Source organism: Pristis pectinata, chromosome 3 (assembly GCF_009764475.1).
Source record: "Pristis pectinata isolate sPriPec2 chromosome 3, sPriPec2.1.pri, whole genome shotgun sequence".
Taxonomy (NCBI): domain Eukaryota; kingdom Metazoa; phylum Chordata; class Chondrichthyes; order Rhinopristiformes; family Pristidae; genus Pristis; species Pristis pectinata.
The window spans coordinates 109367074-109392663 of record NC_067407.1 but is presented as its reverse complement, the minus strand read 5'-3'; the positions used below and the strand labels follow the sequence as shown (position 1 = coordinate 109392663).

The 25590-nt window shown below is 40.9% G+C and overlaps 1 protein-coding gene across 1 annotated transcript in view; it reads left to right on the top strand.

Annotated features, from left to right (window-relative positions):
• The window catches only part of ush2a (Usher syndrome 2A (autosomal recessive, mild)), a 630034-nt gene that overhangs the window by 309902 nt on the left and 294542 nt on the right, over nt 1-25590 (top strand). Inside the window, 1 exon segment of the mRNA XM_052011249.1 lies at nt 19980-20117. Coding sequence (XP_051867209.1) covers nt 19980-20117 — 138 coding nt within the window.

Sequence of the window (25590 nt, the reverse complement as noted above, 5' to 3'; positions counted from 1 at the left end):
CCCCAAATCAAAAAAATATTGATAATAAACCAAACACAAACAAAAACTTCAAAGAAACATGGACTGATATTTCTTCAATAAAAAAGAAAAAAACATTATTATTTCATCAACTCCACTCCTCTGTATTCAAGGGTTATGAAGGGATCTGAAAAAGTCAGCTTATCATCATATGGAAATATTGAATAAAGGACCTCCAAACTTCCTCAAATTTAAGCGAAGGATCAACAGTACCACTCCTAATTTTTTCTAAGTTTAAACATGCTATTAGTTTGAGAAAACCACTGAAAAGTGGTGAGGGATATTGGATCCTTCCACTTGACAAAATGGAACGCTTGACCATTAATGTGACAAAGGCGATCATACGACGAGCAGAAGCAGATAACTGACGAGAATCCATCATTGGTAACCCAAAAATTGTAGCAATAGGATGAGGTTGTAAATCAATGTTCAATACAGATGAAATCATGTTCAAAATGTCTTTCCAATATTTTTCCAAAAAGGGGCAGGAACAAAACGTATGTGTCAGGGAAGCCACCTTCGAATTACATCTGTCACATATCGGATTTATATGATGATTAAAACGGGCTAACTTGTCCTTGGACATATGGGTCCTGTGAACCACCTTCAACTGTATCAAAGTGTGTCTAGCACACATTGAAGTTGTATTAACTAATTGAAGAATTTTCTTCCATGTCTCTGTAGGTAAAAGTATCTGTAGTCCTCTATCCCATTATATCAAGTTCCTCTGAACGTATTTTCGTAATCCGATCATAAATCATTGCTATCAGGCCCTTTTCATAAGGATTAAAACCTACATTTTTTTCCATAATTTCAATTTTATGTGGCGTCAGAATAGACCGTAAAGTAACTTATAAAAAATTTCTAATCTGTAAATATCGAAAAAATGTGATCTAGGCAGATTGTATTTATTAGACAAATGTTCATAAGATAAAAAAAAGACAGTTATCAATGAATAAATCTCCAAAACATGTTATTCCCTTCATTCTCCATAAGGAAAAGGCTGAGTTAATTCTAGATGGTTGAAAGAAAAAAGATAGATTGAATAGGACTCGAAAAAATTAAATTTATTCAATCAAAAAATTACTAAATTGAAACCATATCTGTGTTGTATGTTTAACTATTGGATTAGTCATTTTTTTACTCAATTTAGTAAGTGTAAAAGGGAATGAAGCTCCTAAAATAGAAACTAATGAAAATCCTTGCACTGATTCACAATCAAGGTGTACCCAACAGGGACAATGAATTGCATCTAAATCTTGTGCCCAGAAAATTAAGTATCCAATAGTAATTGCCTAATAGTAAAATCTAAAATTAGGCAAAGCCTTGCCCCATCCCTTTTTAATCTTTGTAAACATTTTTTACTTAACCTTGGGTTTTTATTCTGCCATATATATGAAAGAATTTTGGAATCAATAATGTCGACAAAGGATTTTGAAATAAAAGTTGGAATCGCCTGAAATAGATACAAAAATTTTGTTAAAATATTCATCTTAACTGCATTAATTCAGCCAATCAATGATAAAGAGAATGGGGACCATTTAGTAAATAATTGTTTAACGTAATTAATTCAAGGTAAAAAGTTCACTTTAAATAAGTCCTTGTGTTTCTTGGTAATTTTAACACCCAGGTACGAAAAGTAATCAGTCACTAATCTAAATGGTAATTGCCTATAAATTGGGACTTGCATGTTTAATGGGAAAAATTCACTCTTATTAAGATTTAATCTATAACCAGAGAAAACACTAAACTGAGCAAGTAGTGATAATACTGCAGAGATAGATTTCTCCGGGTTACAGATATAAAGTAACAGGTCATCTGCATAAAGAGATATCTTATGAGTCCCCTTTCCACGAGTAATACCAAATATGTTAGAAGAATCCCGAATGGCAATTGCCAAAGGTTCCAAAACAATATTAAATAATAAAGGACTCATAGGGCAACCTTGTCTAGTGCCTCGAAAAAGCCTGAACAAGGGGGATCTCTGATTATTGGTAAGTATTGAAGCCATAGGTGTGTGGTAAATCAATTTGATTGCGGATATGAAATTTGAACTAAAATTAAATTTCTCAAGCGTGTTAAATAAATATTCCCATTCGACTCTATCAAATGCCTTCTTGGCATCTAACGAAATAACACATTCTGGGATTACAGATGAAGGGGTATATATAATATTAATTAACCTCCTAATATTAAAATGCAAATACCAATTCTTAATGAATCCTGTCTGGTCATCAGAAATAATTTTACTGAAGAAATTTCCAGTGGGATATTATGGGATACCTTTAAAGCTTATATCCGCGGTCAAATTATTTCTTACTCTGCTGGACTGAAAAAACAAACTAATAATGAATTACGTATATTGGCTGATAAGATTAAAGAAATCGATAAAAAATACTCTGATGCTCCTAGTCTGGAGCTCTATAAAATCAGAACAGAACTTCAATTACAGCACATTTTATTATTAACATCTCCAATTGAAAATCAATTACTCAAAACCAAAAGTTAGTTTTATATACATGGTGATAAATCTGGTAAATTGTTGGCCAACCAACTGAAAGCTGTTTCAACTAAACGTCAGATTATTAAAGTTCGTAAACGAGATGGTAACTACACAGTAGACCATTATCAAATTAACAAATCTTTTCAAGAATTTTGTACTTATTTATATCAATCAGAATCTCGTGAGGATTCTACATCGATGCATGAATTTGTAAGGAATTTGAAGACTCCGAAATTATCACTTAATGAACGTTTAATATTAGATGCACCCATTTCGGAGGAAGAAATAAAGAAAGTAACTTTGTAGCAGCTGCTACTGCGATGTGAAAGCAAGACACTAGTCAGTGGGCTGCAGAACAAAAACTGATTTATTTTCCTGCCTTGCGCGGGCCTTTTAAGAGGAACGGTTCCCGCCCACCGAAAACGGGAATGACGTATGCACTACGTCATCAAACTTTTCCTGCGTGCAGGTTCTCCCCGTCACTCAGGGAAGACGAAGGCCCAATGCCATCTTGGGCCTCGCCGCTCCGATGACGCGCAACCTGACTGCCGAGCTGGTTCACTTGCTCGGACAGTGAGTCGCTACACCACCCCCCCACCCAGAACCGACGATACAGTCCCCAATGTTCGCGGGCTGTGCTAGCCGTTGCTTAGGAGGTCTGCCTCTGTGTCGCAGTGTTAGGACCTCGACCGGTTGTTGTAGATCTAAATGGGCCGGTTTGAGGCAGTCCATCATGAAAACCTCTTCCTTGCCCCCAATGGTCCAAAATAAAGGTGGACCCATTATTCCTGATGACCTGGAACGGCCCCTCGTATGGTCATTGCAACGGTGCCCAGGGTGTGCCCCTGTGAGCGAAAACGAACTTACAGTCTCGTGGTTCCTTGGGCTCACAGGGTGGGGCTTGACCACGTCGCGAAGTGGGAATTGGTGCCAAGCTGCCGAGCCTCTCGCGCAGTCTTTCCAAGACTGCCGTGGGTTGTTCCTCTTGGCCCCGAAGGGCGGGTATGAAATCCCCTGGGATGACCAGGGGTGCATCGTACACGAGTTCAGCTGACGAAGCGTGGCGATCTTCCTTGGGGGCAGTGCGTATGCCGAGCCAGGACCCAGGCAGTTCGTCGACCCAGTTAGGACCTTTCAGGTGGGCCATCAGGGCTGATTTCAGATGGCAGTGGAAACATTCCACCAACCCATTTGATTGAGGGTGGTAGGCCGTGGTGCTGTGCAGCTGCGTCCCTAGCATGTTCACTAATGCAGACCAGAGGCTAGAGGTAAACTGGGTGCCCCTGTCTGAAGTGATGTGGGCCGGAACACCAAAACATGAGACCCAAGTTGTGAGCAGCGCTCGGGTGCAGGAATCAGTCATGATGTCGGATAGAGGGGTTGCCTCTGGCTACCTCGTGAACCAGTCCATGACGGTAAGGAGGTACCGGGTTCCTCTTGAAACTGGCAGAGGACCAACAACGTCGACGTGGATATGGTCAACCTTCTACGGGTAGGCTCAAACTGCTATGGCGGGACCTTGGTGTGTCGTTGGATTTTTGATGTCTGGCAGTGCGGACAAGTCTTGGCCTACTCACTGACCTGTTTGCGCAGGCCATGCCAGATGAACTTGCTGGCGACCAGTCAGACAGTTGACCTGATGGACAAGTGCACCAACCCATGTACCGAATTGAAAACGTGTTTCCGCCAGGCTGCAGGAACTATAGGGCGGGGCTGACCTGTTGCGACATTGCACAGGAGGGTCTGCTGACCTGGACCAACTAAAAAATCTTGGAGCAGCAGGCGCGAGACTGCGGTTCTGTAGCTGGGCAGCTCATCGTCGGCTTGCTGTGCGTCAGCCAGGGCCGTGTAGTCAACACCCAGTGACAGGCTGTGGATGGTCGGTCTGGAAAGCGCATCAGCAACGACATTGTCCTTTCTGGAGACATGTTGGATATCCGTTGTGAATTCAGAAATGTAGGACAAATGTTGCTGCTGACGAGCTGACCAGGGATCGGAGACCTTGGAGAAAGCGAAGGACAAAGGCTTATGATCAGTGAAAGAGGTGAAAGGCCTGCCTTCTAAAAAGTACAGGAAATGCCGGACCGCCAGGTACAGCGCTAGAAGTTCCCGATCAAAGGCACTGTATTTCAGTTCGGGTGGTCTAAGGTGCCTGCTGAAAAATGCCAAGGGTTGCCAACGGCCTTTGTTAGTTGTTCCAGTACTCCACCAACCGCGGTGTTGAATGCGTCCACCGTAAGGGCGGTTGGGACGTCTGTCCTAGGGTGTACCAGCATCGCGGCATCTGCCAAGGCGTCCTTGGCCTTAATGAAGGCAGCCACAGCCTCGTCGTTCCAGGCGATGTCCTTGCCCTTGGCAGACATCAGCGAGAACAAAGGGTGCAGGATACGGGCTGCTGCAGGGATGAACCGATGGTAAAAGTTGACCATCCCCAGGAATTCCTGCAGGCCTTTGACCGTGTTGGGACGGTCAAAATGGCGGATAGCGTCTACCTTGGTGGGTAGGGGTGTTGCTCCTTCGCTGGTGATTCTGTGGCCGAGGAAATCGATAGAGTCAAGTCCGAATTGGCACTTGGCCGGGTTAATAGTGAGGCCGAAATCACGGAGACGGGAGTACAGTTGGCGGAGGTGGGAAAGGTGTTCTTGGCGGTCACGGCTGGCGACTAGCATGTCATCTAACTAAATGAACATGAAGTCCAGGTGTCGGCCTACCGCGTCCATCAGCCACTGGGAAGTCTGCGCGGCGTTCTTAAAGCCGAACGGCATTCGAAGGAATTCAAAGAGGCCGAATGGAGTGATAAGCGCAGTTTTGGGGACATCGTCAGGGTGGAACGGGATTTGGTGGTATCCCCGGACGAGGTCCACCTTGGAGAAGATGTGGGCCCCGTGTAGGTTCGCCGCGAAGTCCTGGATGTGAGGGATGGGGTAGCAGTCCAGGGTGGTGGCGTCATTCAGCCTGCGGTAGTCGCCGCAGGGCCTCCACCTGCCGGTGGCTTTGGGGACCATGTGCATGGGGGAGGCTCAGGGGCTGTCTGACCTGCGAATGATCCCCAGTTCCTCCATGCGGCAGAACTCTTCCTTTGCCAGGCGGAGCTTGTCTGGAGGTAGTCATCGTGCTCAGGCATGAAGGGGTGGCCCTGTGGTAATGATGTGGTGCTGCACCCCGTGTTTGGGCATCGAATTTGTAAACTGAGGTGCCAAAACCGATGGGAACTTGGCTAGGAGCTTGGTGAACTCGTTGCCAGACAGGGAAACGGAGTCCAGGCGCGGGGCTGGTAATCTGGCTTCTCCCAGGGGGTAGGTTTGGAAAGTTCTGGAGTGCACTAGCCGCTTCCCTCACAGGTCGACTAACAGGCTGTGGGCCCGAAGGAAGTCGGCTCCCAGGAGTGGCCGGGCGATGGTGGCAAGGGTAAAGTTCCAGGTAAAACGGCTGTCGCCGAATTGTAATTGAACTGTACGGGTACCAAAAGTCCGTATCGTTGCGCCGTTTGCGGCATTGTGTACAGGACCCTGTTGCCTGTTACAAGTGCCGCGGTCGGTCGGGGGCAAAATACTGACCTCTGCTCCAGTATCGACAAGGAAACGACGCCCGAACTGCTTGTCCCGAACGAATAGGAGGCTGTGTTGGCGGCCAGCCGTCGTAGCCATCAGCGGCGGCTGGCCCTGGCGTTTCCCTGAAACTTGCAGGGTGGGCGGCATTGACAGGCCTCCGCGCCCCACGTTTGATGGTAGAAACATAGCTGGTCGCCAGTGTCGTTGCCTACATTTCTGGGGTGTGGTTGCTCGGTTGCTGGGACTGGTTTAGGTAAGCATTGGGCTCACAGCCTGGCGATTTGGCCAACAGCCGACCCGCTCTCGTGTTTGGCCTTCCACAGGACATCTGCCCGGGCAGCTACCTCACATGGGTTGCTGAAATTGGCGTCGGCCAACAGCAGGTAAATGTCATCGGGTAGTTGTTCGAGGAAGGCCTGTTCGAACATTGGGCAAGGCTTGTGTCCCTCAGCCAAGGCCAGCATCTCGTTCATTAGGGCCGATGGGGATCTGTCCCCCACGCCGTTGAGATGAAGCAGGCGGGCGGCACGCTCGCGACGGGAGAGTCCGAAGGTCCGAATAAGAAGGTCTTTGAAAGCCAGGTACTGATCCTCCGGAGGAGGAGATTGGATGAAGTCTCCGACCTGGGCAGCTGTCTCCTGGTCCAGAGAGCTGACCACGTGGTGGTACTTTGTGGAGTCGGAGGTGATCTGCCGAAGTTGGAATTGTGCTTCAGCCTGATCGAACCAGATGCTGGGCTGAAGCATCCAAAAGGTGGGCAGCTTGAGCGCCACTGCGTTGGCTGCTGCGTTGTCATCCATTGTGCGGGTCCAAAATCCGTTTGGACCATCGGGATCACCAATGTAGCGGCTGCTACTGCGATGTGAAAGCAAGACACTCGTCGGTGGGCTGCAGAACAAAAACTGATTTGTTTACCCACCTTTCGCGGGCCTTTTAAGAGGAACAGTTCCCACCCACCGAAAACGGAAATGACGTATGCGCTATGTCATCAAACTTTTCCCGCGTGCGGGTTCTCCCTGTCGCTTGGGGAAAACGAAGGCACAACGCCAGCTTGGGCCTCACCGCTCCGATGACATGCAACCTGACTGCCGAGCCGGTTCGCTTGCTCAGACAGTGAGTCGCTACAGTTTCTTCAATGAATTCGGGTAAAACACTCGGTCCTGGTGGGTATACAGTTGAATTTTTTAAATCCTTTTCTGATCTTCTCTCTCCCTGGTTAGGTAAAATTTTTAAAGATGCCCTATCAGTGGGTAAATTACCACAATCCTTTTATGAAGCAACTATTTATTTAATTCTTAAAAAGGATAAAGATCCCACTGAATGTGCATCTTATTGACGTATTTCTTTATTGAATGTGGATTCTAAATTTTTTTCCAAAATATTGGCTTCTAGACTGGAAAAGGTACTTCCACTGCTCTGGTTCATCGGTCATGGAGATAGAGCGGGGAATAGAGTTAGGGTGTCAATTATTAGGGGATCAGGACAAAGGATTTGGTTGTGGCATTAGGGGTAAATTATAATCAGCAGCTAGCAGAAGTTTTTGGATTGAGTTGGGAGTGAGTGCTCAGCTGGTATTGTGATTGAGTTCCAGGTGTTGTGGGGGCTGTAATCAGCTGCAAACTGGGCACTGAGGAGCACAGAAAAGAGCTTGCTTTGTTGGTAAGTATTTATTTTGTTGAATACGTAATACCTGAAATTGGTTCTGAGTGACAGGCTCCAGAGACTATCAGCAGCTCAGGTACGTTCCCATTAAAAATCAACAAAATGGGCCTTGTCTGATATGAAGCCCTCCAAGAGGTATATTTTTCAGACCTGCATCAGCTTTTCTTATGCCTGCTCTCAATTAACAATCTCTATCCAAAAAGACGAGAAATTGTGATAAGAGCTTAATCCATTAGAATGCATTGTAGTGTTTATTTTTTTATTAAATTAAACTGTTTCCTTATGTTTTCATTTTAATTTGATCTATTGTTTAATTTTTTTTAATTAGACACACCGTTATATTATTACAAGCCACATACATAAAGAATAAAACCTGTAAACAATTCTGGCATTTTGTTTTCAAAACACAGTGAAAACTCAATTTTACTTAAAATCTGTCCATTTGTTAGAGAATATAGGAACAGGAGTGGACTAGTTGTCCTTGAAGCCTGCTCCATCATTCATCAAGATCATACCTAATCTTCTACCTCAACACCATTTTCCTGCATCATTCACATTTTCCTCAATTGGCTGAATATCCAGAAATCTATCCATTTCTGTTTTGAATAAATCCAGTGACTGATCCTCCATTGCCACCTACTGTAAAGAATTTCCTCACCTCAATCGTAAATGGCCTACCCTTATTCTGAGACTGAGACCCCTGGCTATGCAGCCTGTTGAGCTGTAAAATAATTTTGTGAGTTTCAATGTGATTTTCTCTCATTGTTCTAAATAACACAGGCCTAGTCTACTCAAAGTCTCCTGTCATCACTGGAACCATTCTACTAAATCTTCATTCTATGGCAAATATTTCATCTTTTAGCCAAGCTGTTCATTCAGACCAACTTTAAAACTGTAAATATTTTAGAGGTACCATTTTAACTGTTCCTGTATAAAGATTTCAGTTATAATTTAAAAGATGTCATCATTTTCTAAATAAATCAAACTATCTTCTAATGAAGCAAAGAGGAGGAAAGACCATCAACAAACTAAAATTCAGATGGATTCAATGTCTAAAAGAGGCTGAGGGGTGACGTTATAGAATTATGAGGGGCATTGATAGAGTATGTAGTCACAATCCTTTTCTCAAGGTAGGGGAGTCTAAAACTAGAGGGCATAGATTAAAGTGAGAGGGGAAAGATTTAAAGGGGATCTGAGGGACAAGTTTTTCAAACAAAGGATGGTGGGTATATCGAAAGAGCTACCAGAGGAGGTGGTGGGGGCAGGTGCAATTGCAACGTTTAAAAGATATATGGACAGGTACATGGATGGGAAAAGTTTAGAGGGATATGGGCTAAATGCAGGCAAATGGGATTAGCAGAGATAGGCATCTTGGTAAACTCCATGAATCTATGAATCTATAAAGCTTTAATTTTCCATAAACATTTCCAGTGGTTGCACTTGGAATTTCACTTTTTTCTATTTTGTGCCCAAACTAGAAAATACATTTTATGACATTACGGCTAGATTATGTTAAATGGAGTGAATTGGCAGAGCTAGCAACTTCTAAATTTTATTCAAAATGCAAAACAGATGTCAAGAAAATAAAATCACAACTTCGCATCAAAACTATTGGTTTCAGCTTCTCCTTTAACCCATGTCCAGGATTTCATTCTCCCCTTGCTAACCATACCAACATTATGGATAATTTTCACGCACCCTACACCCCCCCCCCGACACATGAATCTTCCACCTTGCCTTACATGCGCTACACCTTTCTAGGTCAACCTACAATTGAGTTTGATTTGCCAGACTATGAGCATGAGCAGTTGCTCCTCCTGCACTGTACAATGTTCATAGACAGAAGATGGAGGAGAGGATGGTGGGATCAAAAGTGGAATATATGCCAAGTGCATGCAGGCCAAGCAATCTCAGGTGGTCCTACTTTTATTAAAGGGCAATTATCTGACGATATAAAAACAAGAGGTTGTGGATGCTCTGTTAAGAAATTGGCTTACATGCTCTTTAAGATTTTGCGTCAGCTTACTGTCACTGTCCCTTTAGTCTGGAGGTTTAGAACGATGCTGCTGTGAACATATTGACAACTTCATTGATTGCTATTTGGTTTTAATGCTGGGAAACTGAAATAGGATGCAGCTTTACTAAGATTAGTACATTGAACCTGAGCTATTGTTGGCGGAGACCATGCTCGGCTTCTTTGAGAAAGCCTTGTTCCTGGGCGAAGTAAAATGGAACAGAAAAACCAGTCTCTGAATTCTTATACTGATCTTTGCACATGGAAATGAATTGGGGACAAATGTCAGGAAAATCAGCATTATTTATCTGCACAATTTCCATCAGACTTTGGCAACAACACATCTCCTTCGCTGCCCCAAATTCCACAACAGTCTCTGTTGCCAGACTGCCTATATGCATAGTTTTACAGAAGCCAGACCATTGTCTAGTGGAACATGAGTAAAATGAAATCATCTTGTGCAGTCTCTATAAAATGTCTGTAACTTTGGTCTCAGCTGTATCCTTCAACACTCACACTACTCACATAAGTTGAAGCTATTGATGCATATTCAAAATTGCTTGAGTTGATAAACCATCACATATTTTTTGCAGTACCAGTAGTCTTCCAAATCTCCAAATTTAGACCACACCAATGCATAAAATGACATGCTGTAAAGCATGCAATAGCACAGCTTTGTCTTCTGAAGGTTATCTTGCAATGAAGCAAAGGGGAGAAAAGACCATCAACAAACAATGGCAGAAGAATCTGAAGCATTAACTATTCAGCAAAACTCGTCAATTTTTTATATATGAATGCTCAGACAGCATGGTTCTAGATATGTCAATTTTAATTGGCATGCGATTTATCCTGGTGCTTGTTCTCTGTAATAGGAAAGTACAAATGCCTTTGATGCCAATGCACCACTGAAAATAAAGAAAGCAAAATGAATTTTTGATAAGGCTTTGTCCTTACCACATTATCATTCTGTTTCCAAGAGACCAATTCATTTCCATTTTGGTTCCAAATGCCTGCTTCATACAGATTTTTACATGGATGACTACCCTATGAATCAACTGGGCCATAAGGTCTAAAGACCAAACTAAGAAAAGGCAAATTCAGGACTGATATCAGGAAGTTTGTCTTCATATAATTCATAATTCATACTGGAACTTGACTTCTGAATAGGTTATATGCTAACACATTGGAATTCATAAGGAAGCAATTAGATGGGCTGAATGAGTTTTGATAAGTTGTGATAAAAATGATGAAACATAGGTACACCTATTTATCACTGACCCTAACCCTAAATGCAGCTTTTGAATTTCTGTAATAATATGTATTGTTTATATTTTGGTAGTTGATTTATCATTTTTTTCTGGCTCAAGAAATATTCTAATCATATGCTTTGCAGCACATGTAACAGTACTTGCATTAGCAGAGTTGGTACACTTCAAATAGAATCATCAAAATTAAGCAACATCAGCAGTCTTTGTTCATGATTGTTGTCTTGCAATATAATTATCTTTGTTACCAAAATAATTTGATTCTGTAGGTTCTGATTATTTATGAGGTATTCAATACAAAATTCATCTGTCTTATTGTTCAACTCTGTAATCCATATTCTAAGTTTTTCTTGTTATCATTTCATTCGAGGTCAATCTATTTTGCTCCTAGATGAGACCAACCATCTAAACTATAGCTCAGGTGAAATGAATAATGATTGATGGTTTTGCTGATCTTTTAATTTATTGATCAAATCACTGATAATTATTGAATAAACCTCTCTCCCCACCTTTGGGAAATTATTACATTTCTTTTATTTTGTATGTTGCTTGCATTTATGGCTGGTAGCTCAGGTTCCCTGAGAATGTTTAAATTATAATGCTTCACTTAATGCTTGAAACACACCAGAACTTTTCCATTTATCTTTGCTTATTTCAACTAATTAAAGAGCTACTCTGACCAAACTGTAATTCTGGGGAACAGCTGAAGCACTGTTCTTAATGAATCAGTAAAATTGTATCATCATCAATTTGAGTAATACTTTTAAATATTAAAATGTTTGAAAACGACTGCAGTAACTACAGGTTTTGTTTGCTGTTTGTGCATTGATTTTCAATAAATGACAGTTAATTCTTGATCAATTGATTGTTTTTTTCAGAAGCACACACATTTAATGATAATGAGTAATTTTTCTAATTTTGTGCTCCTGATTTGGTGTTTTGCCCAGTGGAATCTCTTAGCAGAAATGCATACACATGCCTTCCATATTTTCTAACAACTGATTTAAAGAATTTAGAAAATAATATGAAATTATAGTCTTTTTTAAAATGTGTGCTTTGGTAGTCAGGGTTCTGCAGTGGAAATGTGAAGTCAAAAAATTTAAAAATGTCAAATATATGGCAATACTGTCAGAATGAAAACAAAAACAAACATATTATGCTGATTAATTACCATTAGCTTCAATATTCTATGTAGTTGTAATAAGTATGTCTATCGGTATAGCTGTCACTATAGAATAATGGTAGGAGTAAGGTATAGGACGGTTTGCTTTACTCATGATTCTTTTCTGATATGGTGAACAGCTTAAAGAAACAGGAAAATAGTCTCTGTAAACCAGAGCTACTAAGTAGTGAACAAAGGGTTCATAAGAAGGTATTGGATTCGGTCATGCAAGAGATCAATAGCGTCATATTGTGCTATTCTTCACTTGATGCTTCCATAGAGACCCGTTGGTTAGCTGCCATATGTGGGTTAGTTCGCTGTTGATTTTTGGAATTAGTTTATTATTGTCACTTATACTGAGCCATGGTGAAAAACTTGTTGTGCATACCATTCATACAGATCAATTCATTATATAATGCATTGAGGTAGTACAAGGTAAAACAAGACAGAATGCAGAGAAAATTGTCACAGCTACAGAGGAAGTGCAGTGCAGGTAGACAATAAGGTGTAAGGTCATAATGAGATAGATTGTAAGGTCAAGAGTCCATCTTATCGCACTAGGGAACCGTTTAATAGTCTTATAACAGCGGGATAGAAGCTGTCCTTGAGCCTGGTGGTACATGCTTTCAGTCTTTTGTATCTTCTGCCTGATGGGAGAGAGGAGAAGAGAGAATGTACTGGGTGGGTGGGGTCTTTGATTATGCCGGCAAAAGTCAGGACTGAGTTACTAGTCAGATGCCAATGCACCAGACTCCCTGCTCCATTGCTGGACTCAACATTAAGTCCAGGAGAGGAGAACAGATGTCTTGAATTGTGTGGCTAGATGCATTTCACAACTAGCCCCTCAACTTTATGCTAGGTTATGTAGAGTAACTCCCCTCATTTAAATTGATTGTCGACTTTGATTGAAAAAGCAAGTACTTTTTTTATTTTACTTAATCTTAAATGTTTTAATTAATCTTTAGCATATAAAGGTGTTTTCAAGTAAATGTATCCATTTAATTAGTTTCTCTGTTCAAACTGATATGAAATGCCTCTGATCATCAGAAACCTTTAGAAGCAGTTAAAAGGGCCATTGGAAGCAATGAGCTGTGGAAGGGTGGGCAGGGGCTGAGCTTCAGGCCCCATTGGTCTTCTGAAGCCTCGCTACCCGTCAGGGTCATTTCTGTTTTATGGGACACCAATGGCTGCAAGGTCACAAGCGCAATTTGATGCACAGGACCTCAAAAGTAGACAAATGGACCAATTCTCATTACTGACATGGAATCTCACTTGACAAAAGCTTGGATCAGAGAATTAAATGTAAAAGTTAGACAATGTATTTTGACTGTTCCTGAGTTTCCAAATGGAAAGACAGATAGGTCTCCTGGAAAACCTTATGCCACTTCACTCTTTTGTCTGCTTCAATAAATATTGTTAAAAATGATAATTTCAATCAATGTTTCGAAGGCAACTCCTTATACTCCAACATCCATTCTGTTATTACTTTTAAATACAATTTTAGTATTGTTGCTATTTATTATTTTGCTGCCATTTTCTGTTAGTTCAATCTGTAGTGACTGCCCAATTACTGCCTTGACTATATCTCATTCTGTTCAGCTCTCTGATCTCTTTCTTTCAGCTGTGCTTTTTTTTCCCTTGTTCTTTGATTTCTGTCTTAGTTTTCTCACAACTCTCTGATCATTATCCTAGCTACATTCTGCTGTGACCTAGCATACTGATCTTTGCCCTGACATTAGTCCATCAATCAGCAGTGTCACTGATTGCAATCCAGCACAAGGATAGCACTATATATTGATTTGGCTGATAGCAACTTCTTTCCAACTATCTCGCAGTTGCATGAAAAAGACCTCCCAGTGAAAAGTAGATGATTACAATGTTGGTTTTCTTGATACAAGAACTCCTCCAAATATATTGTTAAGGGAGAAATATGTGTGACTTTAATATTAAATACCCTGTACAGAAAAGACATGTTTTTTTACTCACAGTGGAGAAATACAGTAGGTGCTTCAATACTTAATGTATTGTTAGGAGACAAGGATTTGGAAGGGGAGAGAGAGTGTAACAGAATCAAGGAGGAGTCATAAGCACATCTGGAACCCAGGCAAATTGCAGTCATTGGACATTTGGACATGTCTCAGCAGTACTTTATGTCACATCAAGATTCTGGAATGTGTTAAGAGATTTAGCAGCAAATTGTAAACACATAGGATTATAGCACTGGATGCATGAACTGGGGAATTCAAAAAAGCATATTTTGCAGACACAAGAGATTGCAGATTCTGGAATCTGGAGCAACATACCAGGAACTCAATGGGTCAGGCAGCATTTATGGAGGGAAATGGGCAGTCGTCATTTTGGGTCGAGACCCTTCACGTGGACTGAAAGATATAGGGGAGATAGCCAGTATAAAAATGGTGAAGCAAAGGGGTGGAGCAAGTGATAGGTGGCTGGGTGAGAGTGTGGTCAAAGAGCGGGGAGCAGTGAAAGAGGGTCTCACAGAACTCCTGTCAAAGAGAGAACACAAAGGAGGAGCAATGAGAGAGGGTCTCATAGATCTCCCCACAGAGAGGGAGCAGTAAGTAAGGGTCTCACACATATTTTGCACACTTGAATACTACCTTCTCTAGCAGAAATGTAACAATTGTACCTAGAAGCAAACCTTTGTCCCATGTAATCCAGACACTGTACTCTCTTTTTTGGCTTTGCAAAGCTACAAACCTTAGAGGGTAGAAATTACTGTAGTTGCAATGATCTCCTTCCTGTTTTTTTTGTACAAAATAATCTTGTTAAAAGCCATTTTTTAATGTATGTTTATTTTCACATTTCTAAAATGTTTCACACGTCTGCTACTCCATCATCCTTTTTTTCACTTATTAAAGTTGCTTGCATTCTATTGATAACCTGCAAGTTCTGTAGCTTTTGTTTCCTCTGTGGACTTTTATGTCATTTCTTTTATCTATATGGAAATCAATTTAAGTCCCGGTATCCCAATTGTTGGTTGCGCTTGCATCTCGCCAGTATGAAAACATACATTTAGCCTTTCTGTCAATCTGTCAGACATTTATATTTCCTTCAATACACAGTGCTTTAATTTTTTGTAACATGGTTTTTTGTGTTGTATTTTTGTCAAATATCATTTGAAAATCCATATATTCAGCATTCCTCTCAAGCTCTTTATCTGGAGCCTCTGTCATTTACTTAAAATAATGTTTTTAATTACTCAGACCTGTTCTTTACAGACTTCTTACTGTTATGAACCGCCTGTGCCTTTCTAACCGTTCCCTAATTGCCTGCTGTGAATTATTCCCACAATCAAGGCAGATTAATTTGGCTATAACTTCCTGCATTATCCCCTCTCTTGTCCAGATCAAGGGTGTAACACAATGCCATCCTGTAGACCTTTGTCATAAATACCATTCGTCATCATTTGTGGAAAATTGTGGTGATTGGTTCTGCTCCCTTTTGCCATAGAGTTATACAGCATAGTAACAGGCCCTTCGCCCCAACTCATCCAAGCCAACTGAGGAGCCTACCTAAGCTAGTCACATTTGCCTGCATTTGGCCCATATCCCTCTAAACCTTTCCTATCCACGAACCTGTCCAAATGTCTTTTAAACATTGTAACTGTACCTGACTCTACCACTTCCTCTGGCAGCTTATTCCATATGGTCCCCCACCCTCTGTGAAGAACTTCCCCTTCGGTCTCCTTTAAACCTTTCCCCTTTCACATTAAACCTATGGCCTCAAGTTTTAGACTCAGAATCAGAATCAGGTTTATTATCACTGATATATGTCATGAAATTTGTTGTTTTGTGGTAGCAGTACAGTGCAAGACATAAAGACATAAAACTTACAGTAAGTTACAAAAACTGGCGTGGCTTCTTCGTGATTGTATCAATGTGTTGGGCCCAAGATAGATCCTCAGATCTTGAAGCTGCTCACCCTTTCCACTGCTGACCCCTCCATGAAGACTGGTGTGTGTTCTCCTGACTTCCCCTATCTGACGTCCACAATCAATTCCCTGGTCTTGCTGACATTGAGTGCAGGGTTGTTGTTGCGACGCCACTCAACCAACCGATCTGTCTCACTCCTGTGCGCCTTCTCATTGCCATCTGAGATTCTGCCAACAACACTGGTGTCATCTCCAGCCTCTGGGGAAAAAGACTATAACCATCCACCTTGTCTATACACCTCATGATCTTATAAACCTCTATAAGATCACCCCTCATTCTCCTGCACTCCAGGGAAAATAGTCCCAGCCTATTCAGACTTTCCTTATAACTCAAGCCCTCCATTCCCAACAACATGCTTGTGAATCTTTTCATATCTTCACATCTTAATCACATCTTTCCTATAGAAAAGTGACCAAAACTACACGTAATACTCTAAGTGTAGTCTTACCAACATCTTGTATAGCTGTAACATGACATCCCAATTTTTGTACTCAGTGCCCTGACTGATGAAGCAAGCGTGCCATATGCTCTCTTCACCACCCTATCTAACAGTGTGACTGCATTCAGGGAACTGTGCATTGTAGTCCTTAGTCTCTCTGTTCTACAACACTCCCCTGGGCCATGCCATTCACTATGCATGTCCTGCCCTAGTTTAACTTTCCATAACTTAAGTTTGTTCTTTAATTTTAATATTAACTTATTCTTAAATATTTTTTAAATAGAAAACAAATGTTGTACCAGAAATACAACATATAATACCAGAAACAATAATTGTTAACCTCTTTCTGCACTGTTGCATAATATTGATAGTCTGCCGATGATACCAATATGAATGGCAGAGTGGATTGTTAGAAGGATGCAGAGAAGCTTCAGGGTAGTATGGACAGACTAATGAGCAGCTAGAATATAACATGGAAAAATGTGGAGTCATCCACTTAAGTAGAAAAAATATGGTTGTGTGCTTTTTTTAAAATGATGACAGATTGAAAGGTGTTGGTGCTCAGAGGGACCTGAGTATCCTGATACATGAATCACTGAATATTAACATGTTGGTATACCAAGCAATTAGGAAGGCAAATGGTATGTTGGCCATACAATAGAGCTTTTGAGTATAAGAGTACAATTATATAAAGTCTTGGAGAGACCACATCTGGAGTATTATGTACAGGTTTGGTGTCCTTGCCAGAGGAAGTAATTGAGGGAGTTCAGTGAAGGTTCACCCAGATTGATTCCTGAGATGAGGCTTTTTTCCTATGGGGAGAGATTAAGCAGACTGCACCTGTACTATCTTAAGTTCAGGAGAATTGAAACATACTGTCATTCCCACCACCTCCCCCAATTAGCTGACTTGACCCTTAAGGTCCAAGCTTCCTCCCTCCCCCAACACAACAACTGGCTCACTGCCCCATTTCCTATGCAGCATCCATTGGCTTTCTTCAGCCCTCATGAACCCCCTCCTCCCAGTTGCTAAATCTTCATCCCATGACCCGTGTACCAGACTCAAAACCTAGCTGTAATGGAGATTGCAAAGGAAAGGCTTTCCTCTTCATCAACTGTGTAAGGTTGATGTTACAGAATATGAGTATTATAGAACAACATTTCTCAACCCTTTTAATGCCAAGGTTTGGCTACCTTTTCAAATGGACATAGAGCTCTTCTGAGGTCCTTCCCTTTTTTGTCTATTTTTTTACTGCTAGATTTGAGCATATACTGTAAGCTTGAAATTAAATGAAACTACTGTAATTACATTTAGTATTCTGAAATTCATCCAATTTAGTACAGACAACAAGAGTATGAATAAAAAGTAGATTTTTCTGTTGAAATTTAACATTTTAGAAGAAACCTCTAACATGAAGTAAGCCTGGCCTGTTTCTGTGCTGTATAACTCTATGACTCTAAGATCATTTCTTTTTAAAATGTGTGCCGTTTTTCTCTGATTGAGTTGAAGTGTTTTATCTTTTACATGCATTCCATTACCAAAGTAAACTGCAGGTACCAGTACAGCATTTTGACATTTTATATGTACATACACATGTATGAACTGAGGCATAGAAGCCTTTGTCTGCTGCCTCCCTCCTCATTTCACTACTCTTCATTAACCATCATCTCCAGTCTCCCAGTTACACCTTGGTCTCCAGCTCCCAATCCTGCTCGCATACCTATCCACATTTACAACCCTGGCTCCGGCTGCACATCTACTACATTCCCTAAGCCCAGCTCCAGCTGGACAACTGGCCGCCATTTCTTCTGCATGCTGATCCCTGCACTAGCTGCACACTTGGGCAACATTCCTGATCCCTGGCTCCAGCCATATACACATCTACATTCCTGCCACACTATTTCTGTGATTGGAAGACCCGAAGGAAAGCTGCAATGGATAGAAATGAAACCTACTATGTGCTATTTGGGATTTTGTGACATTCCACTCCACTCAAAAAACTAATAAGTCTATGTAATTTTTTTCTTTAAAAAATATTCATTTTACTTAATCTCACACAGACCAGCATGGGTCCCACATTGAGGAACACCATTGTGGGATCATTAGCCTATTATTTAACATGCCTTTCTTGATGCTGAAGAATTTATAGCCTACATGTCAACAATGGAGATTTTACGCACATGTTATATAACTGAATATTCTACAGTTTCTCTATATTTTTGGTGTTTTTTTGCAGGATATACACAAGTATTTTAAAAATGAATTGTTCAATGTGCATGAATGAGTTGCAATTTTGTTTGAAATCTGTTTTCTTGTCAAAAATTGTGTGTGTTGACTTCCCACCTTCCTCTATCAAGCTGAGACTTGATATTTTATGTGGATCCTGTGCCAATTTTCTTTGAAAAGTTAGAAGTCTTTAAGTGAATTTAGGAAACTAGTTAATTCATTTAACCTACAAATACAATTCTCTATTGTACAAATATAATTTAGAGAATGTACTATTTTCATAAGATTTGGTTCCATGTATGGTCCTAATTTGCCTTCTCATTAAGTGTGAGTTACTTGCTTGAATGCAAGTGAATTGTGACATGCTATGGGCAATATGTTATAGACTTTCAATATGAGAGCATTCTTACATAATGCATCTTTTTCATGGGCACTGAGAAACTAAACAATCATTCAATATCTGCCATAACAAGCATTTACTATGTGATATATAGTTACTTAGATTATGTCAAAAATTGAAAGGGAAGTAAAATAAAATTCACATTTTTTAGACTAGTCTTAGCACCTGTAGCAAGTAAAAGCTCAATGCAAGAGCTAATAGTGCCCAGTTTTCACAATGTTGTTAAACCAGCAATAAAAAGAAAGATCATCTTTGCTTCCCCTGTACTGAGGGGTCTACAGTATGTAGTTGCATTTTCAAGCAGCCAAAAGCATATCAGAATTAACCAGGTAAAGCATACACTAACAATTTTGGCATGTCACAGTGCAGCAAAGATTTGTTCTTCACACTTTGATAATAGAAATTTTTATGGGTAACTTAAACTCTCACCTTTTTTTTATGTAAAACCTATTTTTTAAAATCTGAACGCACATAGTATTGTGAATATAAAATAAGTTTAGGGCGGGGCATAAACATTTAATCAAAGAAAGTTTTATATGGTGAAGTGCTATCTTGAATATAAAAAAAAAGCATTTCCTTTTTTTAAAATCTTATCATTACTTCAGCAATGCTGTTTGGAAATTTACATACGAGCAATAAACAGTACATCTTTGAAAATTTCTTATAGAATTGCATTGCCGGTGATCCCCAAGATTTATTTTTGGTTTGTGGAATGTTTTGGATCCATTCAGCATATGTTCTCTGCAGTTTTCTCTGCTCTAATTCTTCCATGCTCTTCGACAGCTCCAGATGGTGTGCTGCCTCCAAGGCTCTCATCTGCCACTCCGACCAATCTTCAGGTTGCCTGGTCTGCACCAGCTCGTAACAATGCTCTAGGCTTGCCTAGCTACCAGCTTCACATAAGGCTCCCTGATTCTGCTGGTGATATTTCAGTGTATGTGGCATACATAATGAAGATATATTAATCTGATTATTCCTTTTCAATTATTGAAATTACTTTTCTATTGGTTTACATTTTAAATAGATTTGTTTAGATTCCACTAATAGGAGTTATTTAGTTGACATTATTTTACTGCCTTTATTGCACTTTTAGCTCCAAACAAATATCAAATCACAACATTTTATTTAATAATATTGCTTAAAAATTATGAATTTAAATGGCTCATTTACATTTCTTGTGATCTATACTCAATGCTGGAAGAATGCATCCATAAAGTACTGTATATATTCCTTGCTGTGATTGATCACAATGTCACATCTTTCTGCTTGTCTACTAGTTGAACAATATTTTTTCAATTAACTTGCTTGGGCATTCTTGCAGAATTTTCAATGCTATGACCATCTATTACTTTGAATAATATGCCCTCCTCATAGATTAACTTTTTAAAAGAGGAATATGTAAGGATGACTGCCCAGGTTAACTTTGAGTTTCAACTATGATAATTTAAACCAACCCAAATTCAGTTTTTTCTAAGTTTCTTTTAGGTTTATGAGTTGAAATATTGGGGGGTAGTTTTGCAATATTCAATGTGCCAAGTTGTACAGTCAGCTGAGTAGCAGATTGAAATCCAGAAGATGCTGTGTTCCAATTCTACACAGGAATCAGTCAGTGTGCTATATTTATAGGATAAGTAGATTTGAAGCAAGCAGTGTTTTTCAGTCTATTTGTAATATTTCCAGGCTGTTTGGCAATGGAACTGGATCAGCATCAGATCCAACAGATATTTCATTATCATTGAGACTGGTGTCACGATGTACAATAAAGCTCCAATAGTCTGCTATCCAACTATTTGGGAATCCTGATGAATCAGCTTTTGATTCGTCAGGTGATGTTTGTTGCATTCCCCATCCACTCACCTTAGCCCTGATTCCCTGTCCACTCATCGGTACCTCAGTTCTCAGAGTCCCTATCCACTCATCGGGGTCCCAGTTCCCACACTCCCTTCCACTCACGAAGATGCAAGTTCCCACACTTCATGTAAACTCACCTAGTTCTGTTGACCACACTCCCTAGAAACTTAACAGGTTCAATGAAATATTGCTGTGCAACAGCTTAAAAAAAGAATTAAAAGTATGTTGGAGTATCTGCTAGTTCGGAAAATCTGCTAGTTCAACATCACTAAAGTCCCAAGCCATTAGGATCCGAGACCACAAATGAAGCAAAGGATTCACCTTCATTTACCAGTTAACTGACTGCATGAACTTGACCTAACACTGGCCTTTGTAGAGTAAATAAGAGATATTAAGATAACCTCTCATGACAGTTTGCTAAAGTTGCAATCTTTGCCAATGACATAAACAGTGGTTCTGTGACCACTCTAGTGGCTTAGAAGCAAGGTTCGGCCAGATTGAATAACCAATGTAACTGGGTGGCATGGTAGTGTAGCGGTTAGCGTAACGCTATTACAGTGCCAGTGACCCGGGTTCAATTTCCGCTGCTGTCTTTAAGGAGCTTGTACGTTCTCCCTGTGTCTGCGTGGGTTTCTTCTGGGTATTCTGGCTTCCTCCCGCATTCCAAAGGTTAGGAGGTGTGGACATGCTATGTTGGTGCCGGAAAAGTGGTGACACTTGCGGGCTGTCCCCAGCACATTCTCAGTAATGCAAAAAGATGCACTTCACTGTGTGTTTCGATGTACATGTGACTAATAAATAAATATCAATATCAATGTATAATGGATTTTGAAGGTAAGACTGGATGCAAGGCAAGTTTGACGATGAGAGAGGACAAATAGAGAAATAGAAAATAACAGAAAGAGGAAGTGAACAGTAATTAAAATTGCTAATGGATTCCAATGAAATGGGCAAACAGGTAAATTGATAGTCATGGGAAAGGAAATGGATGAGTTTGAAAGATGACTGGATGGTGCATTTGCAGCAACACTCAAGAATCTTGGTACCATCCAGGGCAAAGCAGTTAATTTGATAGGCAATATATCCAATGATTAACTTTCACTTGTCCACGATTGATATATCGTTGTTATTGTGCCTTCCACAACATAAAAGGTCAAAGGCCATAGGTGCATGAGAAATCCATGTCCAAGATTGCCTCCTGACATAAAATTTATTTTGCTAATCTGTCACTGCCATTAAAATAAAATCCTGGACCTGCATACAACCTTTTGGGTAACTTTACCTTGCAAAATGCAGAAAGAAAGCTCTCCAAGCTTTTCCAAAATAAATATGGCAAAAGGCAATACATTCAGAGTTTGTTAGTAATACACAAAGCCCAAAGAATAATTTCTGAGGAATTGATAAGAGAAAATGTATGGCAATGAAAAGAATTCTATTCATGTTCTGGAACTGTCAGGTCTACTCCCATGGACACCTCCCAGCCTGCACATGCAGGCATCTCCCAGCCACCATCCAGCTAATAAGATTCATCTGCCACTCGTTCCAGATTTATCACCTGCAGCCTCTTTAACCCCAGTTCTCATCTACAGTCCTTGTTCACTCATTGAACCAGCTGGTTGCAGCCAGTTGTTCCCAGCTTTACTCTCCTTGCCTAAGGTTACCTTGTTGCCTGCAGTGTTTAGTTTCTGTTCTCTCCTGTTTTGGGGCCCATTGTGGCTTGTTATTTTGCAATCTATTATTAAAGTCATCATTCACTGCTAAATCATCTCTGCTACTCTGCTTTTGGGTCAAGCCTCCTCTACAGTTGTGACAAGAACAGCAAAATACCATGGATGTTGAAAATCTGAAATAAGACAAAACTTGAAAACTGACCTGTGGAGAGAGTGACCCCACACAATGGTAAGTGGGAGGACCAAGTGATTCGGTGTGAAAGGACAGAAAATGGAGTTTCTATGTACTAGGATGGATGCAGTGCAGTTATAAATAATGGTCTAATTAACCAGTGGAACATCCAAGCATCACTTTCACAAGATCACAAGACAAGGGAGCAGAAGTAGGCCATTTGGCCCATCGAGTCTGCTCCAAAGAAAAGGGAAAAAAGAGAAATTGGGCAGTGGGGGGGGGGGGGGGGTAAACACACTATTCTAACCCCAATTTCTGGCCTTATCCCCATCTCCCTTGATACCCTGACTATTTAGATATTTATCTATTTCTTCCTTAAACGCCTCCAATGATCTGGCCTCCACTGCTATACATGGCAAGGAATTCCACAAATTCATCACCCTCTGGCTAAAGAAATTTCTCCTCATCTCTGTTTTTAAACCTGTACCCTCTAATTCTAAGATTGTGCCCTCTGGTCCTGGCCTCACCCACCAAGGGAAACAGCTTGACCACATCTACTCTGTCCAGTCCTTTCAACATTTTAAATGTCTCTATGAGGTCCCCTCTCATTCTTCTGTACTCCAGTGAGTACAGTCCAAGAGCTGACAAATGCTCATCATACGTAAGCCCTTTCATTCTGGGAATCATTCTCATAATTCTCCTCTGAACCCTCTCCAACATCAGCACATCTTTCATAAGATATGGAGCCCAAAACTGTGCACAGTATTCCAAATGAGGCCTCTCTAGTACCCCGTAGAGCCTCATCAACACTTCCTTAATTTTGTACACTATACTTCTTGAAATGAATGCCAACATAGCATTCGCTTTCTTTACCACCAATCCGACCTGGTGGTTAACCTATAAGGTATCCTGCACGAGTACCCCCAAGTCCCTTTGTACTTCTGTACTTTGAATTTTCTCTCCTAGATAATAATCTGCCCGCTTATTTCTGTTTCCAAAGTGTACAACTGCACATTTCTCAACATTGAATCTCATCTGCCATTTCCTTGCCATTCTCCTAAACTATCTAGGTCTCTCTGCAACCTTCCTGTCTCCTCAATACTCTCTACTCCTCCACCTATCTTGGTGTCATCCACAAACTTAGCCACAAAACCATTTACTTCGTCATCCAAATCGTTAATGTACAAGGTAAAAAGAAGCGGCCCCAACACCGACCCCTGCGGAACACCACTAGCAACCGGTAGCCAACCAGAACAAGATCCTTTTATTCCCACCCTTTGCTTCCTGCCAACCAGCCAATGCTCCACCCATTCTGTTATCCTACCTGTAATTCCATGACCTCTCATCTTATTAATCAGTCTCTTATGCGGCACCTTGTCGAAGGCCTTTTGGAAGTCTAAATACACAACACCTACAGTCTCTCCCTTATCCACCCAACCTGTGATTTCTTCAAAAAACTCCAATAGGTTGGTCAGGCAGGATATTCCCTTCACAAAACCATGTTGGCTAGGACCTATCTTGCCTTGCACCTCTAGGTATTCCATAGCCTCATCCTTGAGGATCGATTCCAATAACTTTCCCACCACTGACGTCAGACTAATAGGTCTGTAATTTCCCTTATGCTGCCTCCCACCTTTCTTATACAGTGGAACTACATTTGCAACCCTCCAGTCCTCCAGAACCATGCCGGAATCTATCGATTCCTGGAAAATTATCACCAATGCCTCCGCTATCTCTAAAGCCACCTCCTTCAGAACCCGGGGATGCACCTCATCCGGTCCGGGAGACTTGTCAGTCTTTAGCCCATTTAGTTTTCCTAGCACCTTCTCCCTAGTAATCTTAACTGAACTCAGTTCCATTCCATGAGACCCCTGACTAACTGGTATATTGCTGATGTCCTCCACAGTGAAGACCGATGCAAAATACTCATTTAGTTCTTCTGCCATCTCTTTATCATCCATTATAATCTCTCCTGCACCGTTATCGATTGGTCCTATATCAACCCATGTCTCTCTTTTACTCCTTATATATTTAAAAAAACTCTTAGTATCCTTTCGAATGTTATCTGCCAACTTCCTTTCATAACTCATCTTTTCTTTCCTAACGACCTTCTTAGTTTCTTTCTGCTGGTTTTTAAAAGTTTCCCAGTCTTCTGTTTTCCTACTAATTTTTGCTTCCTTGTATGCCCTCCCTTTTGCTTTTATTTTAGCCTTCACCTCTCTTGTTATCCACATTTGTGCCTTTTTTCCATTCAAAACCTTTTTTCTTGGAATATATCTATCCTGCATTTTCCTTATTACTTGTAGAAATTCCTTCCATTTCTGCTCCGCCATCCCTCCAGCTGGCTTACTCTTCCAATCAATTTGGGCCAGTTGCTCTCTCATACCACTGTAATTTCCTTTGTTCCACTGAAATATTGATACACCAGTTATCAGCTTCTCCTTCTCAAATTTGAAACTGAACTCAATCATATTCTGATCACTAGTTCCCAGTGGTTCCTTTACCTTTAGTTCCCTAATCACCTCCGGTTCATTACACAGCACCCAATCCAAAACAGCCGATCCCCTCTTGGGCTCATCAACAAGTTGCTCCAAAAAACCGTCCCATAGACGGTCCACAAACTCACTCTCCTGAGATCTACTGCCTTGCTGGATTTCCCAGTCCACCTTCATGTTAAAATCCCCCATAATTATCTTCACAT